This window comes from Lepidothrix coronata, unplaced genomic scaffold (assembly GCF_001604755.1).
Source record: "Lepidothrix coronata isolate B3197 unplaced genomic scaffold, Lepidothrix_coronata-1.0 Scaffold202, whole genome shotgun sequence".
Classification (NCBI taxonomy): domain Eukaryota; kingdom Metazoa; phylum Chordata; class Aves; order Passeriformes; family Pipridae; genus Lepidothrix; species Lepidothrix coronata.
The window spans coordinates 1625956-1652209 of NW_016690382.1; the positions used below are offsets into that span (position 1 = coordinate 1625956).

Here is a 26254-nt window from a genome sequence, read left to right on the forward strand (position 1 = left end):
GTATGGGTAAACAGGAGTTAATCAAGATACACAAAATGGAAGGACACAATCCACAGTTAAACACTTATGAATGGAACACAAATGGGAGACAAATAAGGCTTTAATGAGCTTTAGCATTTCATGTTTCTCCTCCACTTGAGTAAGAGCAGAGAAATGCAGCTATTCATATGCAAAGTGTACTAATTGATAAACAACTGAAACCTGAGGAGGATGTCCTAATCACCCCTACTGGTACTGTGCCTTCACTTTCTACAAATGATGAAAATATTTCTTGGAGAGCACACCTCCCAGTCTTCTACTTTCGAGGTATATTTCATATTGTTAAAGTATATCCAGGCACACATTTCCTCATGATTCCCCTCTTTCTCTCTTGGTGTAACCCAACAAATTATTAATTTGTTAACTAAAAAATACTAATTTAATAAAACTAAAACAGCTCTAGCAGGAAAGACAGAGCAAACATGATACTTGTGTCATGACTAGACCACATTATAACTGGTTTAGAATCAGAGACTTTCAGTTTAAAACACCCAGGACAGAAACCAGTCCCAACAGTAATCTAAAAAAAGTGAGTTTCTCTCCCATGCAAGACTTTCATGTACTCCTGCAAACACTTTCAGCTTTGACTAATTTTACTCTACCATTTCTTAATTACTTCATTAGGCAACTCCCAAACAGTTCTTTTAACATAGCTGAAAATATATCCCTCAGTACCGAAAAAAATAAGGATTCTATTTTTACTTGTAGGTCTTACAGCATAAACCATCTTAATGCAACAGCCACACATAACATTTTCTTAAGTCAACATGAATATTATTAACCTTACCAGCAGACAATTTTTCTTTTCAAAATCTGTCATGAGTAACAACATAATCTAAAAGCTAAAGGATCCATTATACCTTAAACAGACTCACAAATTATGATGCACTCCTCAAAATGCAAGTGTACTCATTAATCCAGGATTATGAACGGGTAAAGTTGGGCCTCAAATGTGACTGCAAAGAAATGTGATTTAAGTCAAGTGAAAGCAAGATCAAGTTAGAGTCAGTATCACTTCCACTAGAAGAATCTTCACCACACAATGACATGGCTTTAATTTTCTTGTTTCCCTGTTGCCAAGCTGTATATTTCCTCACACATGTACTTTATTCATAAAACTAAAAATAATATATGTAATAAACACAGAAAGAAGCAAACATGAAAAGTCTGTGGTAATAATCAAGTTATTTATACTGAACGCATTTTGTTTTATTATTACACAACCTAAAACATGCTGCCCCACCCTCCTCTTCTTTTTTTTTTTTCCCCTGCCATTCTTTCTCTAAATCAAAATAATACTTAAAGGAGGAAGGATATTAAAGGAAAAATTCTCAGAAAACTTTCCCTAAACACTTTTTTATGATACTGAGTGGAATACACGTATTTATCTCTGCATTAGAAAGGGGCTTACCTACATATCAACACAAGTTTTCCAATAAGCACTATGGCTTTTAACCAGGAAAACTGTTACAATTACAGGTAGAACATATGGCAGTAGTTCTGCCAAAATGTACAGTGAGTTTTGCTACTGAACTAAAAGAATCTTTACAACAATCAGGACTCCCCTCTCTTCCCCCCCCCTCCCCCGGTTCCATTGCATCTACCCTGGAAATTCCGCTGACATGAATCCATTAGCTCAGCTAATTTTCTCAATGGGAACTGTCAGACCAACAACCTGGCTGCTACCCTCCACCTTCTGCTGACTCTGGCTCTCCTCTGACCCTCTCACTGAGATGAGTTCAGCGCTCTACAGTCCTCATTTCTTATGGTGGGGTTGATTATCAGCCTGTTCATTCATCTGAACTTGCTCTCTGCAGCCAGAGCCAGCTCAGGAACTGGCACTTGAAGGGAGTGGGAGGAAGGGAAGGGATGTCCCTTCAGCAGCAGCAGAACGCATCAGGATGCACAGGGAGCTGTCACCTCCTGTTTGTCATCTCACCACTCCCTGCTGATGGTGACAATGCTTGTCCTGGTCTGGGGGCACCTGCATCTGGTCACAGCTTCCCCTGTGCTGCTAGAGCAGGATAGTGTGTGCAAATAGGTCAGAGGTGGGAAGGGGGATAAATTCGCTCCACTGGCCTGTCTCTCTCTGCGCTCCTTCCTGACCCCAGGCTCTTCTGGGATGGAGAATGTTAGGGCTTGAACAAGTGACCCCAGGGCTGTAGTGCCACCGGTCTGCTCTGGCTGCTGACACACAGCTCCTGGGGGCACTGGCCCACGGGCTGCTTCTTTCTCCTTCCCCAGCACCACCTTTCTCCTTCCCTGCTCTCTCAAGCCCCACACATCACTGTTTTTAAGTTGGCTGAGTTGTCTCATGAAAGCTCAGTTGAACACACCTTTAAACCACAGTGCCACACTCCTTTGTTCTTGCCATCAACTGTGTGGTTTCTTTCTCTTGCTTCACCTTTCATCTGATCACTTTGAGCAAAAAAATTTTAGACAGTTTTGTTGGTTTTTTTTTACCATAGTAGGCACACAAAACATTAGTGACAATAAAATGGAGATTATATGACCATATAATGCTACTGATCACATTATAGTGACTGTGTCTGCAGGTGGTTTTCACACCTAATAGTGGCACCACGGGAGAAAGATCAGCTGAGTTAAACTAGGTTGACTATAAAATACAATATGTGATGAGGAAAAGCATAAGAAGCAGAACTCCTCTGATTTGAAATATTTTTGGGGAGAGAAATTTAAAAGCTATATTAAAAGCATTAACAATATGGTCTTTCTCTAAGGCACCAGTGCATAATTTTTCAAAATAAAAAACACACATCTTCTCACTCAAAATTGGAGTCAACAAATGGCAATGCTTTGGTGAAAGCCTGGAAAGATATAAGCCAAAGGAATTGATGCAATACTGATTTTATGGACTTTCTTTGATCTTTTTTTTTCGACTTTGAAAGTGAAAGAACTAAGAAAGAGTAACTGAATTTATATAGAAACTTCATAACCAGCTTATTTCACAGCTGATGAAAAAAGCATCACTAATTCCATACATTTCACAGAGGCCAGCACATTAGCACTCAGTGAATAAAACCAAATGAAACCAGAACACAGAAAAAACAGATTGAAGTGATACTGCACTACAAAAGGTAGCTTGTATATCAGCAATCAAAATTCTTGCTATGACACAAAAACTGTAAAAGTATTTTTCCTTCCCTGCATTTCACAGATGTTGGCACAAAAGTAGTGAAATTTTGTAGTGACTCCCATCACAGACAGACAAAACAATAGTCACAGATAAATATCTGTCAAGACAGCAGTTGAAAGCTATAATCTTTCAACTTGTCAGTGTTCATGTATGGAAAGAAAAAGAAACAAAAAAGAAGGGATAGAACATGAAAAGCATACAAATAGCCTAGGATTTGTACATTTGATTCTTGTTCTTAGGTAGCAAGAAGGTTGCCTGAAGCTTTTCACTGCTTGTATAAATTGGGAAAGTTTGCATGCTGCTACTAGAAAGAAATTTCAGCACTTAATTTTCCTTCTGTCCTGCAAAAAATTTACTTTGCTCTGGAATAAATTTGAATAAATCTGAATACAAATATGATTGTTGAAGGTCTTTGGGGGGAAAAAAACCTAAACAAACAAAAACCAAAAACCAACCAAACCCACAAACAGATTTTTTTAGGCAAAAAAGGGAAAAAAACCTAAACAAACAAAAACCAAAAACCAACCAAACCCACAAACAGATTTTTTTAGGCAAAAAAAAAAGAAAGAAAAAGGAATTTGGTTGATGGCCTGAATCAGAAAAGGTTTCCCAAGTAGAGACAGTATCAGGAGAGACAAGGGAAAAAACATCAGTGTACTCAGACAATCGCATTCTCGATGTGCAACATAACCCTTGGACAATATCAACTGGAAAAAACAGCTTTTGATTTTCCAAATAAACCCCTGTTGGTGTCACATTTTTAATACATAATGGATACCTGCATTCCTGCATCCTGAGAGGGATGAGTGATCCCTCGATCCACAGCCCGTAAGTACGCCCCTGCTTTACAGCACAAACACGTGCTGTAGGTGAAGGTAGAACTGCCACATGTGAACAGAAATCAGTTTACCTGCTGACTCATGCCTCCAGAACCAATAACATTTCTGAATTTAAAAGTTGCCAAGGCAGAGCAGTGACCATGTGAACCTACAGACATTTGAGGTCTGCTGTGTGCAAAACCAAAACACGAGGAGCACTGAGCCCTGTGGGCAACCGGGTGACATCTTGGTGACACGTGGTGGCCCTGTTCAGAACCTCAGCAATGCTGAATGCTGCACCAGCCTTTCCTTACCACACCACGTGTGCAGGACTAACATGCTACTGAAAAGGAAGGAAGAGGGCATGAAATAGAGGAGAAAAAAAATATAAAAGAAAATTAACAAATTAAAGCAGCCCCGAACTCCTCCCCAACACAAGAAAACCTCTTTTCAATTCCGTTCTTTAATGCAGTGTCCAAATCCCACACTAATACAGGAGAAAGTGCTTTATCTTTCCAGAGGAAGAAATCAGACACAGCAGTATTATCAAGCAGGAAAAGATCAAAATGGAAGAAGTGTGCTTTGAAATAGAGATGTTGTGGTACTGTTTATGTAGAGCTGCGACCATCCAGAATGGGGAAGATGCCTTGTGAAGGGCCCTGGAAAAATCTTCAAAGATTCTTGGTGTATATCCAAGTTCTGTGCTGCAAAGACTTTACTAACAAGTGAGTAGTATATCGACAAAGTCCCAGGAACTGAGGATTTTAGAGCAGGTGGAAGGATCACCTGTTCACATACAGCCAAAGGCCAGACAGAAGGCTCGGTGGACCCACCAGCCAATCTGAGATGACAGATCCTGCATTTCTGCTGTATGTCCTAAAGCAGAGTGAACCTGCTGCAACTATTAGTTTATAACTAGTGTACAGCATTTTTGTCAGGTTTTGTTCTTTTAAGGCAGCAGAAATTATTTAAAAATTATTACTTTGGGAGATCTTAATAATACCACTTCAGTGGCTGATTGAGCTGATTAAATCAATTTTATGTGCAATAACTAACCAACAGCTCTCCAAATAATCTGCAGAAATCAGTTAAGGTAGCTTTTGATGCAAGAGCACACAGTCTTGTTAGAAGGGCGGGTTGAATCTTGGCAGCACAGCTAATAAATGTAATTATAATGATAAAAGCTCACAAATGGCTTCATTCTACACTGTCACTCACAGCACAACCTGCTATCGCTCACTCCTGCTGCACACAATGACCTTTGTCATGCTTGAGAAAACAGCTTCCCACTGTGATTTGACTCTTACTGAGTGGCCAGATGGGGCAGTTTTGCTTCATTATTTGTGTCTGTGAAGTGGAAATGCCAACAGAAAGATTCATTACTGTCAAGATCATCTCTGCAAAGCTCCCTTGATTTATTAGGGCATAAACTGCTGTACCGGCTGTAATGAGACATAAATGTTCTGTAAAGCCTATGAACTCAAGAAGGAAATACACTGCCATCAAGAGGCTATGGGCCTAATTTATTAACAGCTTCTGCCACTACTGTCACAGAAAATCATACAAGCAGCACAGACTGTGGCAGCTGTAGGAAAAAAAGTAAGAGATTAGGCAGTGACATGTTTATATAAAAGAATTTCTTCCATTTTTTTCTGAAATTTGTACAGTGCAGAGAGGCAAAATGCAATGGAATTGGTAATTACAATAAAATATTAGCACCTCTTAGATTCCATTTAATTAGCGTTGAGATTATGATCCAGACTTATAAATCATAGGGTAAGAAAACTTAAAACTCAAGTTATCTTGAAGGGAGACAATTCGCTGTCCAATTTTGGAAGGTTCTAGATTGTTTTAAGCCCTACATTTTGTTAGGCAGTCCAAATTCTCTTACATTTTTATTCATATCACGGATCTTGCCTACTTTTGTAATTAGCACAGTACAACACTCCTAAGATAATACAGCTACTTCTGACAACAAACAAGTGTCAAAGAAACACTAGAACTGCTTATTTGTGTCTGCCACAAAGGGTACACATTATTTGAACAGAATACATCAGCTACTTAATCCACATTGAGAACATGCAAAGAGCACTTCAGCAACAGAGGAATAATTTAATATTCCATTGACAAAGGCCTTCTAACACAGGCACAAAGAGCCAGCAAGGCTGTACCTCCAGTTCTGCCAGCACTGTTCACAGTTTTGGTTGCTGGCCTTCAAAACGGTTCAGTGCTGGGAAGGTGCTTAAATTGAGTGACCTCACCAGAGGTGCTGCTTCTGGCACTGTCCCTGAGGGACCTGATGCAAAGGTTGCTGGATAACTACTGGAAATGGCACAGATTTCTCTTGGTAAGTGCTGCAGCCAGGAACATGGTGGCAGTTGCATCAAGCTACAACATCTCACAGACTGCTCCAATGCAAGATCCCCTCCTGACCATAACTGAAACTTTCACAGTCCAGCCCTTTGGATTCTGTGTTTTTATCAGCCAGAGATGCCTCAGGCAGTTAAAAAAAAAAAAAAAAAGAAAAAGGCAACCAGCAAAACAAACAACAACCAAAAGAAAACCCAACAACAATAACAAAAACCAAAATAACACAAACCAAAACAACAAAAAACCCTGTAAAGTTTACACAGCACAACTTACAACAGAGTCCAAATCTGTACATATACTTGGGTCTCTTCTACACGTTCAGAAAGTATGTAACAAGTTATGTTTACATTCAATCAACACAGAGGATAAATGTAAATATCTAACTATAAATTTACACTGTTTTTCAAAACTTCCTTCTAAAATCTCACTAATTTTTCATGGGCCTCTTTCAGAATTTAGAGACACACGTGCCCAGCATAGACCAACTTTTAAAAATTTCTTTTCAGAATGCTGTTTCAGAAAACTTATTGCAGGAAGCCAGGCCATGAAAGAAACTTCCCTAGTGGGAAATCTGAGCAGTACTACATAGGTGATTAAACCCACAGAGCAAATATCAGCAGAATTAATTGAGCAAAATAAAAGTACAAAGATATCTGCTTATGATGGCGTCGTAATCTTGTCTGTGCTTCTAATTTCATAATTCAGTCTCACTCAGAGGGCAAGAACACTTCGTACTGACACAGCTCCTGCGAGTAGCTCTGGATCATGTAGATACTGTAGTGCTGTTAGCACTTGATTAAATATTAATGTGGGAATGAGCACCAGGTTCTTTTGCCACTCAACAACCCATTAATAAGTCACTTTGGAGACTGGAGGAAAAGATGCATGTTTTGTTGAGCCAGTTTCTTTTGGAAAGGCTAAATCTGTACATTAGTAGAAAATATAAAGTTCTTTAGTAGTGTTTGTAACACACCTGTATGGCTTGCTTTACACTACTATTCCCTTATGGCTATTAAATGTTCCAACATCTAAAAAGCAGCAAACCAAACCATGACTAAACCAGGTGTTCATTCATCTATTTCTCATTAAATGATGGAAAATTATCTAGACTGTTTTCTGCAAGTCTGTATGTTATTTCACAGTTTACTCTCTGTTTAAAGGTGTATCCTATAAAAAGTGACATTAATATAAAAAATGTAAAATATATTAACATTGAATTCTGAAATAGTTATTAAAATTCCTTCTGACTCAACTCTGTTCATTTTTAGTGATTTAATAGAGAATATGCCTCTTTAAATGCTTTTTTAGTGCTACACTGCAACATAGATATTTCTTGGACAAACAATACGGTATCAACAATTCAGTACAAATGTGAGAAAATTACCAAATCGCCTTATAAGTGAAAATAAATAGCTTGGTTCTAAAATTTAAAAATATCCTTAATCAAACCTCTTCTCCACAAGGGGGAAGAAAAATTTATTAATTATATATATATATCAAAACTACATAGTTTTCAACTCAGTTTTACACTGAAGTTCAGCCCTGTTTCAGGGTCATGGCTTTCCAGTGGAAGCCACAGTGAGCATTTAGCTTCAGAGACACCAAAGCTTTCCAGTGCCCCTTGCAGCAAAGAAGAAACAATTGCCATGAAACTCCATAAATTATAGTCAACTGCTCTCCTTCTCAGAATATTCTGGAGTACTTTGCACCTGTGTAATCAGAGGTGGAGGAGTCACTGTACAAACCTCGCACAGAATTTATATAGAAAGGGTCAATAATGCTAGTCTTATGTGAATGGCAATCTTAACCTTGCCAGGATGTGAGGACCATCTGCTATTTTCATCCTCCTGTCTCCACAAAAATACAGTTCAAGCAAGACCACACTGACACTTCCCACCATTGACATCTACCAGGAAAAAACCTCTCAGAAATAAAAGAAAAAACAATAAAATGAAACTTGAAAAATCCATGGGAGATGGCAACATTACCACCCCTTAGAGTTGAGCTCAAGTTCTACTTTTCCCCCCGCTTGGCAAAAACAGTTGTGTTTTTTTGCACAACGTGGGCACTTTTCTGTTGTATTCCTCTCCTTTTCCTGAGAGTCCCTGGTGGTTTATATCATGTGCAGACCCTGCTAAGCAGAGACCCTTAAAGGTAACATTCAGGAGTTAGGAAAGTGAGTCTTTGGCACAGAAGAGCATATCTAAAAGCTGGTGTGGCGCAGAGTGGCACAATACTTATCAGACGGTTCCCTAGATGGATTGAGGAGTCTGACAGAGGGATTCAGGGAAGGAATCAGCTAATTTCCTTAAAGGTTCAGTGTTTGTCAGCTGAGAAGTATGTTCTGACTGGTTGCCAGTGATTAATGGCTGTCATCTCTTTGCCCTGGAGAAGAGACACCATGAGCAACTCTGAAGTGGCAGGGGGGTAAGAAGACATTCCCTCCATCCTTGCTGCTATGTCACCAAAAATGGCCTGACCTCAGTCTACTAACTTGGGGAAGGATTTTATTATGAAACAAACTCTTCTTTTGAGAATTTTGAAAAAAATGCAAGCAGAGAACAGTCAAAGATTTCATTTTGAGTTTCACTTTTGAATACAACTGAATATTGTATATAAAACTGTTAAAAAAATAGGGAAAACCCCACCAATTATACTGATCTAATGGTTTGCTAGTTGTCACTCTTGCTGCACACAAATTCCGAGCCAAGTGCATTTTTCTGTCTGAAATTGCACAAACATGATGTACCACAAAGGCATCCTCAGATGTCTGGCTCATCACTAGTTTCCATACATGGCCTTTTAAGGAGAATTTAGGTCAGCCTAAATAAAACAGTTTGATTCAAAATGGGGTGCCATATGTCAAAATGTACTTAGTCAGCCAGTACAATTTTTAGCCAAAAATTCAGTATTATCAGATATGGTGCTAAAACCTCTGTACTCAAAGTTTTCTCATGCTGTTTGTGTACACATTTGAATATTTTGCACAAATTTGGTTTTGGTTGCTTAAACGAATCAAAATATTTAAAAAAAATTACTATGACTCTTATTAGAATTATACTATCATTGCTTGTTAAAATCATTAGTAAGCAATACTGCTAAGTTTCCATTATGGACTAAGTTCTGTCACCTTTTTTTAAAAATTCTAAACAGCTCCATTTGCTATATAAATACCGTGGGTAGTACTCATCATGAAATCCATGATAATTCTGGGAGATAGCCATGAGATAACTCTCCTTTTGACAGGATTGTACTGAATGACACACAAGACAGTGCTGTAAACTACCTCCAGCAAAAGGAGGAAAGGAAAACTTATTTCACAAGGCAGCTAACAGGATCTTTTGCCTTGGCAAATATTCTCCCCTGTGTAGCAGACAGAGCAGAAAACTCCTATTGATCTTTTCAAGTAGAGTTATTTTCCAAAGAAATTCTTCGAGGAAAGCTGAAACACAGAGTATTGTTATATTGATCAAATCTCAGGCAGCGTGTGCTGCCCACGTGCCAGACTTCCAGGGACAGCACAGCTGAGAGAACAGATTTTCTGGTAAATAAAGCAAGGTACACCCAGCTGTGATACTGGATGTCCCAAATAAAGACCAAGTGGAGACAGAAACAATCTACTAAAACCACCCTCAACTCCTCTGATGCAGAGTTCACAGCTATGAAGAGAGACTTTTAGATCCTCACAAATCCCTGCCACACAATGGCAGGATTCTGCCACTGGCTGTGTTCCCAACACGGCCCAGAACAAAGGCAAGTAGTACTGACATGACAGCACGAGAACAGAGGTAATGGGAGAATGAGGGGAAAAGAACTTAGTCATAGTAAAAGTCCAGATTTATTTCTGAATTGTAGACTGTTTATGCCTTTCCAGTACAATATAAACCACCAGATCAGACCCAAATTCTACACTAGAAAACAACGGGAATCTCAGACTATCCCTACTCTCTAGCCACATTCTGTGGGCCCCGCTCAAAATTGCCAGCACTACAACAGCAAAAATATTACACTGATGATGCTCCCACAAACTGGTGACTGATGAGAAACTTTTTTTCAACTGTGACAACAAAGGGACAGACAGAAAGATAATCTAACCAGAGTAATTTTTGCACAGAGGATGAAATTCATCTTCCATTAATTTTTTGTGCCTATAAAACTTGATAGCGTGAATATTTTATGAAAACTCACCCCCTAAATGTGATGCAAACTTAGCCAAAGCAAATGTTTACAGTTTTCACCCATCCCTACCACAGATGTTTCAGTATTTAGACAAAACTCTCATTTTATGGGAAATTCAGCCTTTTCTGTTTCACAGTAAGAGCAAACCCAATAAATGTATACTCAGTTAATTTCACTCTTGGAGATTAAATTAATAGAGTAGACAAACTGCTGAGGAATTTTCCCCTTAATTTTAAAATTAATTGAAAACAACTGCACACCTACTGCAGAGCAAATGCAACAGTCATTCTCAGGCTGGTAGATGTTTGTAGGTACTGCAAAATCTGGGGAAAGTAGCACCTCAAAAGAGGAAGACTGGAATCCCGAATAAGTGACCTGTTGCAAGTAACCTATTACCCAGATTTCAGGTCCCTGGGAGCATAAGGCACATGAGAAGGGGAGGTCAGCTGCAGTCCCCAATTTTATACTCAGTTTGTTGAAAATCATATTTAGTAACACCAGTCCAGAATTTGGTAACTCTTCTTCCAGGCTTGTGCATGTTGGTAACTCACAGCTCTCTGCAGCCAGCCTTCCATGCAACACCATGGAAAACTTTATCCCAGGAGGAAAGAAATCTGTGCCTGAGAAATCCCCTTTTGATTCCTATTTCATTTACTTGCTCTTACTTCCGTCTCTCTCCTATTCCTTCCACTATACCTTTTCCTTGTAATTTTGGGCTTGATTTTTTTACTCTTGGAAAGTCTACTAGGTAGATGGATCTAGAAAATAGCAGAAGTTATTTTTCAGGTGGTCTTTCATATTTTGCATAATATGTTGCACCTACTCCTTTTTCTGCAATACTTTGTTAATTATTTGGGGAAGAAGAAGTCTAGGAGGACAAGAGTTGAAAAGAAGCTCACTGCTTTCTATCTGACATACTGAGTATATATTTCAGTTTATTGATTGCCAATACATATTTGTTTAGTAAGAGTTAAAGATTTAGACTGAAATAAAAATGATTCATTCAAAGACCAGTATTATTCTATCTTTGCTTTTTACACTTAGGAAACATTCTTCATGGTTGTATTAGTATCTTGTATGATTAAATCAACTAAAAAGTACAGAAAGAGACCATACCTGATACTACCTCAGACTTTCAAGAACCCAAAGAACTCTTCCTCATCAGAGGCTGAAATACTGAACGAATCACATTTGACAGAAAATACTTGGAATAACTGCTGTATTCTACAGTTCCATCATATTTTATTCTTGCCAAGAGGAATGCCCAGGAGCTTGCCTAGCAGATATGTCTGCTGTCCCCATTCATGCAAACTTCCAAATTTTCCTTTAGGTATCTTGGCAACAGAGAGCAGTCTTCTTTCTAAGGTGTTTGTGGCAATGTTTTTCCTCAAAAAAGGATAACTTGTTTCTACTTATTTTTTAAAATAGGTGATGTGAACATAAAAATGTTACCAGAAGTTGCTGAGTATTTCCAGATCATATTGAAGCATAAGAGATAACGAACTTCACTGTACGATTAGAGAAAGAACCAATTTTCCACAAAAACAAACCCTAAATGGCTTCTGTCTTGAATTGTCCAGGCTCTGTAGGTGTTCTGTTTTATGAATCTCAACATAATATACATTTCAAAATGTTTTCTCAGTATTTATAGCTGCTCCTATTTTCATAATAACATGCTGAACAGCAGCCATTGGCATATACACTTTACTGCTACAATGGATTTTAAAGCCTTCTTCAATAACAAGTCCCAGATGATTCAAAATCCTACATGTTTCTTCAAGATATGAATGTCTAATGACATAAGATGGCAGAATAAAGACTTCTGTCTTCTAACAATGCACTAAACTCAGCCTCAGTGTTCAAATCCAGCAAAAAGCTTTCAAGAACTCGTAAGGGGAAACCTCTGTGACTGAACCGAAATCTTAACAGAAGTCAGTGCACAATGTTATCCCACAGAAAGAGAACATATTTATTCAGATGTGCAAATCTCATTCTGTCAGTTCTGCACGGGGACAACTATGGCAGGGGTAGTAGAGAGGATTATGGGATGATGGCATTTAGAACCTCACAGAAAAGAATGGGTTTTTATCAGTTTTGCAGCAGATGTCTGCACGTGGGAACAGAACACAAAAGTTAAGTCTACAGAGAAAGCCGTGTTTTGCAGAAGACTCAGAATGCAGCTAATGCTGTTATGCCAGTTTAGAAAAAGTAGGTATAAATATAGTGAGATAAACAAACAATGTGCTCTAAATGGGTATTCTATAAAATGCAGAACCACTAACAAAGTTACAGACTCAACCACTCAGAAAGAATCAGCAGACCCACAACGGAGTTCTAAAGATGGGATTGTTTGGATAACTTGTTTAGTTCTTAATTCAGTAAAGGGCTTTAATGTATGCCTGAATCCATTGCTTTGGTTATAGAGATGTAATAATTCACATATGTAAGCGCTTCGCTGAAATGAATACTAAACTAGACATACATGAGCCCCTGCATGGAATGAATCTCTTGTACTGTCTTGATATATGTGCATTCATTGTGGAATTGTTCTATAGCCAGACACCACGAAGGATAACAGAGGTACCCTGGGAAAATGGTATATATGAATAATAATTTCATATAAACAACGTCTGTTATACTTCCAAACCAGGCGAATTTGGCCTCTCAGAGTAAAATGAGTAAGAAATACCATTCACTGCATGTAATGGGATGCCAGCAAGAGAATACTATACCAAACATTTAACTTCCTCCCTTTGTAACATTCCCTTTCCAAACATCTCTTGAGATTTGATATTTAAACATGCAATTTACCAACCTTCTCAACTTAATGTAAATATCCAACCCAAGTTAAAGTCTCAGTGTGTAACGAAACAACACACTATGGCTTATTTTAAATCAGTGAGTTATACAAAATAGAAGTATATGAAGATTTCATTAAAGGAAAAGTGATACAGGAATGAACTAAGAATGGATCATACAAACTAGGTAGAAATATAGTTCAGAACTCAGATGAAAATGTTTGAAAACAGTTGGGTTTTGTGCTGGTCTATAGTTTTCCAATGTATTTGCCAATTGCTTACAGGCTGTGGAATTGCCAGACCTCACCAGAACTAGCAATGGATCTGACCTAGTGGTTAGAAAAAGATGCAACAACCCATTTTCCTCTTAAGCCTCACAACTGTGCTGTCTCCTCTACTTGTACTTCTGCATGGAACTGAAATCATTCTTGGGAGTCATAGAAAAATCTTTAATGCTATTAATGCTTCTTCACTACATAATGCTGTGTTTGATTCAAGCTTAATCTTACATTAAATAAATAATTAGAAGCTCGAAATTTTATTGCAGGATATTCTAAAAGCTATAACAGGCCTAAAACATCATAAGGTCAGCTTTTTAACACATATGAATTTTTTAGTCTTCTCTATCTGTAAAGTCAGTGAAAAGTTATCATTTAGTATCTTGTGCTCTACAGAACAGAAAGTACCTATAAAGCAAGCAAGCTTGTACATCTCCTTGTTTCAGACTATTGAGGGAGGAAGCAGAAATGAGTGAACAGATCCCTAGTTTGGTCTGTTGCATCAACTTAATTTTTACCACAGCTCTCCTCTAATGTAACCTTTAATACAAATTCAGGTTATTTCAACTCCTTCCAAATGCCAAACTTTAAACATTTGATTTAGGAAGACATTCAATCCAACATAATATTTTTCTTTTTTTTTTTACTATTTACTATTTTTAACTTTTTTTTTTACTACTATTAATCCAAAATAATTGATTGGAAGATTGTATTACTTCTTGTTTGTCAAATGCAACGAAACGGGTTTCACATATGCAACCATGGTCACCTTTTTGTTGGTGACCACTCACAATTAACAACAAGCATTGCTGATATTTTACAGAGACTGCAGAGAGTCATCTAAAATAGATCAGCTCTGACAGCCTTCAACATCTCTTTTCTGTCTGTTGTGTCTAAGATGCACACACTATAAAGAGAAGTAATTAAAAACAAGCAGTCTGAACTGAATCTTGGCTTTTAGTGTAACTGCAGCATTGCTCAGTTTAAACCACACAACCTAAAATACAGTTTTTATCGTGCTGTTGAAGAACTGCAAGACATAAATGATCTCACCATTTCCTCAAGCAGATGACATAATTCTTCACATAAAACACTACCTCAAGAATAGACACAGTCCACAGAACAAAACAGGCATATTTGTGCAATTACTATGCCTATTTTAACCATCTTGCTTCTGGCATAATAACTTCGCAAAAATAGAGTTTTTAAAAATTAAGACCTTACAGCATGTAAAATATCAAGTGAAGGGGTTTTTTATATATATCAATTTTTTTTAATTAGTAAGCAGAAACCATAATATAACAGGTTCTTATAATATTAACTTATTACATTTTGGTCTCTCTTTTTAGTAATGGCTGTCAGCCACATATTCAGTGATAAGGAGTATTATGACAGATGCAAATAGTGACTTGTAGTCATCTAGGGACGTTTTAGGGACACGTATTTTATCTTAAATTTTGGAACTCTCTCTACATACTACATAAAAATTAACTCCTTTTTTTACAAGGAAAAGGAATCATTTTTGTGTTACCAATACTCGTGAGTTCCAAAAGAGTACTTTGGACAATCTATCTCAGATTTTAGATTATTCTCCATTTTCACTGCCCACTGTTTATAAGATGTTCTGTGTGACCCATCACTAATTTACTTTTGTATCTATTTCTGATCATATGACAAACATTAGCATGGTAATGGCACTATAGATAGGCATTTCCATTGTGTATAAATTATCATTCCATCAAAAATTCCTCAAACATCAGAAAGCTTTAGCCACCTTGTGATTCTAGCCATCCACAGGACTCTCTATACAAGGGGCAGTAATCCTTCCTCTGGCAATCCACATATACCCTGAGGTTAATATTTAATTAACCTTATCTTCACAAAAAACATCTCCCCATCTTTTGATTTTAAACACTGCAGAAAAAGTTTCCTCATGGCAAACTGAATTGAAATCGGACTAGAAAAGAGGCCTTAACAACTGTGGGTCTCATATTAAAGAATACAAGCAAAAATACTACTACTGCTTGTAGACTGCATCATGGTACTTTAGACCAAAAAAAATTCACTGAAACAGGAACCTACCAGCCTAATTTTCTCATTAAAAGGGAGAAGTAATAATGCTTAATAAAACCTTTTTTAAACTTTTTTTCCCAAAAAAAAAAAAAATTGCAGATGGGACAAGAAACTAGGATTACAGGCTTTCTGAGGAGTTGTTTCTCTTTAGCCCAAAATCAAAAACTTCTGTTTGATCTCATACCCCATCTTTCATCATACTGCAGGGGTGCCTAAAAAGATAGGTAATTAATGTAAGTTATGCCATCGTTTGAAAGGCCTGTGAAGTGTCTGGACTGTCTTTTGTTCTTGAGATAACCAGTAATAAAGCACAGGGTTTGTGGAGCAGTAATAACATCCACCTCTAAAGTACAGCAGTCTTTTCAGAAAAAAAAAAATCAATTTAATAACATCCAGGCAACATTGCACACGAGACATTCAATCTGCTGTACTAATGTTCCCTGTTGCCAACATCAGCAGGTTCCTCAGCTACAGACTTGGTTAAAAATTTGCTGGAAGGTTTGTAACCTTTTGGACAGCAGACATGAAGAAAAAGATGATGTGCCACCAATGCAAGGCCACAGCACAGCCACTCAGTCTCTTGTAGCCTGTTTTCAGCATCCATTGATTTCCTTAGGATAGTTTTCAGACAAAGGAAATGAAAACAGGTCATGTTTTCACCTTTCTTTGTTAAAGGAGGGAAAGGAAAGCATTCTTTCCTGTCCTGTGGCAGGATCTAAATGTTTGGGCAATTTTACATATACTCAAAGCTCAGACTTCCATTTCATATATAGCAATTGAAGCCAATAGATTGTTTACAACTAAATAAACGGACTAAATGGATTTCTAGTTGAAAAAAACCCAGATCTATTAAAGAAAAATATTTATTTTGTAGATCTCTAATATAAATGAACAGATTGAAATTAAGAGCTTTAGTGACCAAGTGACCAGTTCTCACCAGCAACGACCAAGTATTTTCTTAAATACTTAAGAAAGCCATACATTATTAAATGTACTATAAATATTGATCCTGTATGCGTGAAAGTCCCACATAACTAAGGAGTTATCAACCAATTATTATTGTCTGCAAATATAATGTACAGTTATGAAATCAAATCTTAATCCGGCAAATTTTGAGGTGCTGCCCTCTGGATTCAATTATAATTTTAAGTACTGTATATAGATCCAGAGACCTGCCAGAATATGAAATTTTTCCAGTGAAGCAGATGTAAGAGCAGGTATAAACACTTAAAAGTCATGGAACTATTTATATTGTAATTTCAAAAGTTCCATTCAGACACAGGCAGCATTAGCTGTTAGGTCTTTCTATATCACAGTCATTTAGCAGTTGGAATAAAGATGTTATTGCAGTTACACTTTATATTCACCCTAGTTGAAACTTTAGAAGTGATAGAAACCATCTTAAATCTCTGCCTTGTTGTAATGGTTCATAAGGATAAAGAAAATATTTCTGTGCCATACAAAATTAATTCTACCCAGAATCCTCAGAGTAGTGGAACACAGACAGATGAAGTTCTATTCCCTCTTACTCACCCAGAAAGTGAAAGGTTGCAGAATATCTAACAAGGTAACTGAATATGGAGGTATTTTTATCCCAGATTCTCTAGTTGGATTTGTTTCTAGAAAATGAAGAAATTTTAGGTGGGGTTTTGGCTTCCATTTAACTTGACTACGTAGTTAGGGATTAGTGCTTCTGGTTTTGCACATATCTACCACAGCATATAGCTATTCCAGATAATTATGAAAGCAAATGCTTCTCAGACTCAGAGACAAACCAAAGGGAAGGATATAGTTCAACTGATTAAATTATTCTTTTGCTTTCTTTTCCAGATTTTGCTTCTGGTACAACATCATGAAGTAAAGAGCTCTCAGGCTCAGGGAGCAGAATGTCTATTTCTGGATGTTGTAAGACATAAAAGGTCACAAAGTTGACATCTTCCTTAACCACTTGAGTGCTGCATCAACCCATATGAAACAGGAATGCTAGAAGATGGTATCCAAACTGAAATAAGCACTTATTTCCCCCTGATCTCAATGTGATTTCAGACTGCTCTGAATCATAGTTATGGAAGAAATGCTTTTGGGCTTCTCCAAAACAGTGAGTAGACAGGCTTTATAGAAGTACAGAACTTGATAGTCACATAAAAACAGTGGGGAAATGGGGGAGAGAAAAACACCTGCAATATGTGCAGGCACTGGGTCATTTTAGCCAGCGGAGAAAAAGGATCATAAGAGAAAAAAGATTCATGAAGTTGCTGCTGAGTCAATAGGGTTTTAAAGTGTTTCCTCATATATTTAGACAAAAGGATTTACTGTATTATTTTCCTTTGTAATATCACAACATACTGAGAACAGTCTTGCTATATGCAAAATGTCAAAGTATGTAAAACAATATTTAAGTAGATACTTTCCCTTCAAAGTTGACTAATTTTCAATTAGTGATTAAAATGGCTTTCAACTGAGAACATGACAGAGCTTGAAGCTTTGGAATATCTCTGATTTCATTGTAATTTCATTTTTTGATGTGCTACAGCATTTCAGCAACATTTGCAAGATTAGTCCTCCTGGAATTTTCCATTAGTTACTTGCTGGAATTTTCCAATAGGGAGGAACAAGGATTGTGTTATTTAAGAAAAGAAATTCGTGGTACTACTTCCTGGGAGCAAACCTGAGGGGTTATCTTTTCCTGTAGTCAAGTCTATCTGTCTGCCTGCGTCCCCCCGTCCTGTCTTTTCATCCTTTTAAATCAAAATAAGGTACTTAGTGAAATATCGCAGGGCAATATTTTGCTTGTTTCTAGTAGTGCATTCGGCCATAACAGTAGCAGCAATAACATAGAGTAAAAGCATGACTCTGTTCCAACTGACATCAAAAAGATATTTGGAGACTTAAAAGGCTTTCTCCTGAAAAAGGACCTCAAAAAATAAAATTATTGCAACTGCATTATAGCTGTAATCGTAAACAAACACTTTCTTGGTACTGTTCTTTTGAAATACTTATTTCTGCTACATGCTGAAAATCTTGGCTTTTATATAACAGTGTAGATGTATTTACTCTTGCAGATTAATTGTTCTCTTGTTGGTATTTCATGTGACAGAGTTGCCACGAATGAATTACAGAAACTTACTGAATGCAAGCTTCATGAATGAGAAAAATTATGTAAATAACACAAACTCATTTATAATGTGTGCGAATCAGCTCCTTGAGGTGCAGGATTGTATGTAAGGACTCATAAAAAAAAAGGAAATAAACATTATCAACTTAAAGACTTAGTCATGTAAATAAAATATAGTATGTTATAAAACCAGCTTCTACTAGATTTACATTTTAAGTAGCAGAATATATTAGGAAAACATGCAGAAATGGGAGGGTTTTTTGCTGAGGGAGATAGAGACTCATAAAAAACTCAGTGAAATGAAAGCATTTCTTCTTTCAAGGAAACAGTCCAGAAGATAATTTTAAATAGTCTTTTGATGTTCATAAGTCTTTAGCTCATACACAAAATCAGCCTGATTTTCTCCCAAAAACTCAACTGACTAATTTAAGCTCCTTTGGTGATTTAGCAGGAGCCATTTTATTCCATTTAAAAATCATTGCAACACAATTTTCATTTAATGCATTATCAGAAGGAAGATGATTTTTAATCAGTTTTCAGGCAGAATTCATCTACAATACTATGTAATAAAATGCTCTTATCCCTGTTAACACAGCTTATTTTTTTTTAAAAAAATATCTTTTACAGAGATATAAATGGTTTGGGAAAAGGAAGAAAATATGAATTTTGTTATTTATATCCTGACAGTTTATTTCACTCTCCATTTTTAGAGATTGTCACCAACAAACTAGTAAAGCCTTCATAGTTATATGAAGAATTTCTTCTTTTCTATAAGAGAAGATGCTTCTGTTGCAACTACTGATAACATATTTAATATTATCCAACATTAGATAATTTATAAATGGATTCGGTACTTTTCTGACAAGGTAATTGAGGTAAACAGAAACTTAATAACTTACCTCAATTAGGAGCTATTACCTTTTCCATCACTGTCCACCCCAGTATCAAAATGCAGGAAAAATATAAATGATAAGAAAGATGAAAAGGCAATACACTGATGAATAGAGAACAAAAAATGTGACTAAAAAAACTGTTAAGCAGTTCAAAAGTGTGATTTATAAATATAAAAAAACAACTTTGGAGAGAATAAAGATGGTGTAATGCAAAAGCAGTGAATGTGAAGTGCACAGGATGCATAATTTTTAGGCACACTGAAATTGCAAATAGGAGTATGTACGCTAGTGCATTTTGAATAAGTCTTTCTTTCTAGAACAACAAATCCTATAAAAACATTGAAAGCTCTAATGCATTAAAGCATACATATGGAAATCTTTTACATTTTTCATACTGAAACATTTCAGGCTGAAAAGATGACAAAGTGATTTGGTTTTTTTTTTTTTCCCCTGCATATTTTCTAATACACAATTTAGAAGGCTGTATTAACACAATAAATATTTGTATAGAGCTGTGTAGAATATTGCAGATGAACTAAAAGCTACTCCCTAAACACCATGTCCTTGGTAAATGAGATAGGATTCTTCCTGCTAGGCCTTTGCAGAAATATTCCCCAAGGGAAACCTGTCCTGCTGCTTATTGCAACAGCTGTGCTGAGTATTGTTATCTCAGATATAGCTGTGGATTTGCACATGAAAGATATACAACACATGGTTTTCTGAAAATACTTAGCTGACTGTTTCAGAGAATTCCTTCCTTACTGATTTCTTATGATAGAGAGAGTGTCCCCATGGTCTCTTCTTCTTAAGAGAGGAACTAACTCCATCGTAGAAGAAAATACAACACATCAGAGGCACACCCTACTGAGAGATTCTGTGAATCTCCCTAGACATCAGTGTTTGATAGATAAAGCAAAATGTTCTCATGGAACATCTGAGGACTTAACAACTTTGATTAGATAGTATCCCACTGAATAAGAGCAGAAGGACTGGCCACAAGACTTTTAACCCTCTTCCCAGTGGAACAACATTGTGTTTTCATAAAAAAAAACTAACCAAGTCATACAGTCATAAATAAAACTGGAAAAGAGAGAAAATTGGTAGGATCGAGAGGGTCCAAGAAATACAGATTGAAATTCCAAAGATAATTTAAATTTAGTCATATTCCTCATATGCTTTATTTAATTTGTTTAAATTTAACTTCTTTACATTTGTATATTGCCTAATGAAAATTCTTCATACATCATTTGATCGTGGAAATCCTGAACCGCTACAACATTTAACTGACTAAAGTATTAAGAGTAAATACTGAAGCCTATAGCTGAAATTCACACTTCTCAGACCATTTCCATAGGGATAAAAGTACGTGCAAACATCTGGAAATTACTCAGAAAAAGGAAACATTTTTGTCTGCTGTTTATAAACATTTCTGATCTGAACATGCAGCTATTAAAACAGTAATTTCACAATCAGGTTATAGCTGTCTTGTTTCTCTCAGAAAACATTCAGAAATAAGTGTGAACACAAACAAGGATTTAAGAAATATATGTAGACTATATTACTATCAGGCATTTCTATGAGCATCAATTCACACAAAAAGAATTACAGAATACGCAGAAATACCAAGGTATCCTTGCATTCTTTCAAAGACAACGTTTTTCCTGGCACATCCTGGTAAAGTCACAAAGAATATGAAGTTTCTTCTTTTAGAGAATGAAGTTACATAAGAGGAACTAGCAAGGTATCTGAAGAGCAAAATAGATCTTCAGATTGCAGTTATTTAGTACTCTACATTCTCTGAACAATAACCTCTTACCCAACAGAAAGCAGAATGGTTGCACATAATTTTTACTCCACAAAATGACAGTAATTAGCATAACATTTTCAGAAGACCAGTAAAAAAAAAGGTCACCAGTTTCCCATTTTCTCTTGCTCATTAATTGCTAATAGATGAGGTCTAGTTCAGGTAAACAAGAGAAGAGAGAACAGAGAACAAACAGAACTTTATAAAAGAGAAGTAGGACTAAAAGCTACAATTAAAACTACTATTATTTTTTTTCACAAAATAGAGAACCTCCCTGCAGCACACTGAGATTAATCAATTACTTGCTCAAATTGCACTTCAAAGAGTTGGTTGTTGCTTTCACAGGCACAGAACACGGCAGGTATGTCAAACTACAAAAACTTCCTAAAATAGTTCCAAAACTTGCTTTAGCAGAAGAGAAAGTGCAGAAGGAAATTATTTCACATACACAGATACAAGGCCTACTAGAACTTCCTCGTCAGGAAAAGGGTGTTTCTGCACTACTGCAAAACTGCCACGTGTTATATAACAAGGAAATTTAATTCTGGGCAAATTTCTTCATACAGACCGATAGAAGCAAATAAATTTTTAATAAAATCTTACCAACTGCCAACTCTATGCCTCACTCTGACAAATAAAGAAATTAAAAATACGGAGTACTACACCTGCTGTTTCTCCAGTCATAGTAAGTCAGTCACTGTCCACAGTCCATACCTATCTTTAGCTTGAAAAAGCACTGAATTATTAATGTTTATTCTGGGAGAAAGAAGGAAATTTTCTTGTTTAATGATGTCTCACAGGGGAAGGATTATATAACGCTCAAAAACGTACCCTGGAGAGAAACAGTGCCTTAACATCTTATGAACCTAAGTTCATTACTACAGTAAAAGGCCATCTCTATCCTGGAGCAATATCATATAAACATCATTTTTTTCATTAGTGAAACATCCAGTTATCCAAATCACTTTTAGATCATTAGAAAGATTGTTATTGACTTTTCAATAGACCTACACTTTACCTTGGACATGAAGCTTCAGGTTTTCCATTAAATAAAGGTGACAACATACTTACTTTTCTGTCTGGCCAATTATATTTTGCAAATATTGTATCATATGTGTCCACAGCCCCGTCAGTGATCAACATTATGGCTTGGCTGCAAATGCTTCCTTGTCCTGTGTGATTGAACTGTGAAAGGAAACAATCATGAGGTACAGCACATTCCTGTTAAATGAAGACAGACAGGATCACACTGAATAAACAGGTATCTTGTGAAATCTCTAGTATTATTAGTAGTAGATGAAAATATTCAGGCTGAAAACAGTTTATCATAGATATTATGTTCTTAGTGAATTGAAAAATAAGAAACACCCCCAAATACAGCACTTCCCCAAACTGAAACTGTATTCCCCTGTTTTAGGTAGATGATAAGTATCGATGCATCTATAGAGGGTTTGCGTTGATTTAAATGTCATTTTAAAAGCACAAGTTAAGAAAGAAGTAATGAATGACTGAGGATTCGTCTGCAAAGTAAAGAAGATACACAACTCAGAGAGACATATGGCATTCAGATTCACTCAGGATTACATTCCATATGTTATTTTCTATAAAATATTTCTCTGGGAGAACCAAGTTCTTATTTATATATTTTGAGATTCTCCTCTTGCCCAAAATGAATATATAAAAGCAAGTCAAGCTGCTGAACAGCAGCACTTGAGCACAGGTACTTAGACAGCAATCAACATATCCTTTGGCATATGCAAAGGGAATTTCATCGTTATACAAATGAGATTTTCTCCTGTCAAAGAGCAAGCACGTTGGACTGAGTCATAACAGAAGCTTTGATCTCTTGATTCTGGAGGTGGTGCTCTGGCTTTGAATCCATTGCCTCTGTTTGTTTTGGTTATAGAACAGGTTCTTATTTTTCCATATACTTATATATTTAAAGAATCTAGGTGAAACATCTGGCTTTTAGCAAAAAAAGAAAAGCAAGACTGGAAAATTATTTGATTTTTCATTGCTATGTATGAACATTTTAAAAAATATCAATGAAAAGATCAATGAACTGGGATATTACAAACAACTCTACAGACTGGGCTAAAAGTTGAATACATGCTAATGAAAGAACAATCTCCTTTTATTCTCTTCCCATGTAGTTTTCATGTAGATTATCAAATTCAAGGTCAGGCAAGGTCTCATCCTATACCCTGTCTCTTGATGTTGAGAAAGCCAAGCACCTTGTCAGCCTGGTTGGGCCCCAAAATAGGGTGGACCCATTTAAAGGTGAATTACCTCACAGAGACTGACCACTTCTGTATTCATCAAAAATTATTCAGATTATTCTGATCTGATTTGGTGTAGCAACTGCTCTGTCTTTAAGCTTTCTGCAGTTTACTCACCCTTACATATTCACTGTTCTTCCAAAACTCTAAAAGTCACTTTTTCTAAAAAAAAAGTTCTGAACTTCTAAAAATTTCATCTTTGTAGAAGTGCCTGCAGTAGAAAAGGGTGGATGGTGGGCTCCAGCAGTGCTCTGTCCTCTTTTCTTCTGCCTTCACACTTCTCTATGTGAATAATCACACCCACATTCAACAATCATTTCTATCAATGCATTTCTCCCTCAGTTTCTTTTTGTGCAAAAAGCAATCTCAGCAAAGAGTAATGGAAACATGTTGCTTAACAGGCAGCTAATGTGTGTTTAGGTATATTCTGGTCAGTGGCTGGTTGAAAATTCTTATCTGTGATACTTGCAGGGTAGATTAACCACAAAATTCTTCACTCATGGCAGTTTTTCCAGTCTTAACTAGAACTAGAATTTTTACAGTGAGATTCCTTCATGATCTTAGATTCGATATTTTCTCATAAAGATGAAGCTGCTTTGTGAAGGGATATGTTCTTCACAGGGACAATGTATTTGGAAAGTGACAAGGTATCTTAAAAGAAAAATTAATGAGGGGGGAATGCCTTCATACATTTATTTTAAAACATCACTCTGTGTGCATCTGCATTATTCTACATAGTTATCTGAATATTTTGAGGAATGAGATTCAATTCAAATACTTTGATGAGTAATATCTTCTCATATTTGTCTAAAACTTTAATTTTATTGAATAGCAAGAGTGATGAAAGTGTTTTCCATAATAATAACAATGACAAGGGCCTTATGATGAACTACAATTAACTCAGTGATTCATCAGTTAGCTGAAAAAACTTCAGCGCATCCTGACATTTACTGCATTTGGTTGTGATTAACAGTCTTTGAAATGTCACAGAGTTTTATTTAATTGGTTATGATTTTTTTTTAAAGGTAATCACTACAAAGAGTGCATTTGTCACCAAAAGAGATAATTGCAGTTGTCACATGACATAGTAGGTGCCCAACTACTGTACCAAGCACTTCTATATTCTTACACTGTATAATGCACACTGCATAAACAGAGGATTGGAAAGAATTTGGAAGTGGATTTTTAAATGTGCTTTTCAAAGACATCAGTATCAACCATCTTCAAATCTTAACAACCATAGCAAATACTGAAAGGTAAATTGCAAGGGAAAATCAACTGAGTTTAATTGGTGTAACCCCTGAACCATTCTAAAATCCAACCAGAATCTTAATAGACTATTTGTGCAACACAAAGCTTTCTCTTTTTTTTCCTATCCTACCTGCCCCCCTTCCTACTCCTTTTTTTTTTCCTAGTGTAGAAAAGACATCCTTAGCTAACTTATAGTTCACAAGAATAGATTTCTGACACATGAAGGTCACATTCTGTATAAAAAAGTGGGAAATGGTTTGCTGTACTCCTTTAAGGAAAGATTAAGTAGCTTTTTTTCTAGGCTATGCTGCTTAGCAGAAACTTCCAGAGACTCTGTTGATATGCCTGAATATAATGGAAAAGATTTTTATGCTGGCATTTCTGAAAGTTTATACGCAAGAAGGCTTGAACCTACTATATTTCCTTTTATAGTATAAATAGAAATAGTCAATATAGCACCTTGCATAGATCTGAACACATGCAGCACAACCCATCATGACCTTACAGATCTGTCTCATGGGTACAATTCAGTACATGGGATATCAGTTCCCCTTACTCTCAAAACTACTTTTATTTAATGAGATTTTTATACCAAATTTATTGTTATCACTTCAGTTGCCTCTCACAGATTTTACAACAAAATAAAACAAAACAATTCTCATTTCAGGAACTCTTGATCACTGTCTGTAACGTGAAGCTTTTTTTCAGTTTTTCGGTTTACACAGATTTGGAGGACCAGCACAGAACAACTCTTGCATTGAGGCTGGTTGCTATTTACTGTTGTGTTATTGGTTCCTAAGACTATACTTGGTGCCCACAATTCTAATAAACTCTCTAAAATAACCTAGAGTGTTCTTTACTTCATGCACCTTTTCCCATTGTCATTTTTGGCACGCTCCACATGAAGGCATTAGTTCCACACTGTCTGGCTGAACACACGAGCCGTGGGTGGAGGAAAATCCTCCTTTTTTTCATTTTAGGATTTTATGCCTGGAAAGGAATTGATCAATATTGTCCTTCAAGATGAATACAAAGGCATTAGAACCAGTAATTATTCTATAAATGTACACTATAAAGGCAGGCACACTTGTCAAGAAAAACCTTCTGGATAATGTTCTGGTTTGAGGTCTCCTTTGCAAGGTGCCTCCTTCAATCAAAAGATAGTTTGCTACTTAGTTTAGATGAGATTTTTCATCTTCC

General features: G+C 36.5%; 1 protein-coding gene across 1 annotated transcript in view; it reads right to left on the minus strand.

Moving 5' to 3' along the window:
• The window catches only part of CACNA2D3 (calcium voltage-gated channel auxiliary subunit alpha2delta 3), a 198962-nt gene extending 176259 nt beyond the window's left edge, over positions 1-22703 (minus strand). The window contains exon 1 of the mRNA XM_017832359.1: positions 22596-22703. Coding sequence (XP_017687848.1) covers positions 22596-22667 — 72 coding nt within the window. The 5' untranslated portion in view covers positions 22668-22703. The remainder of the gene's footprint in view (positions 1-22595) is intronic.
• Positions 22704-26254: the final 3551 nt, after the last annotated feature.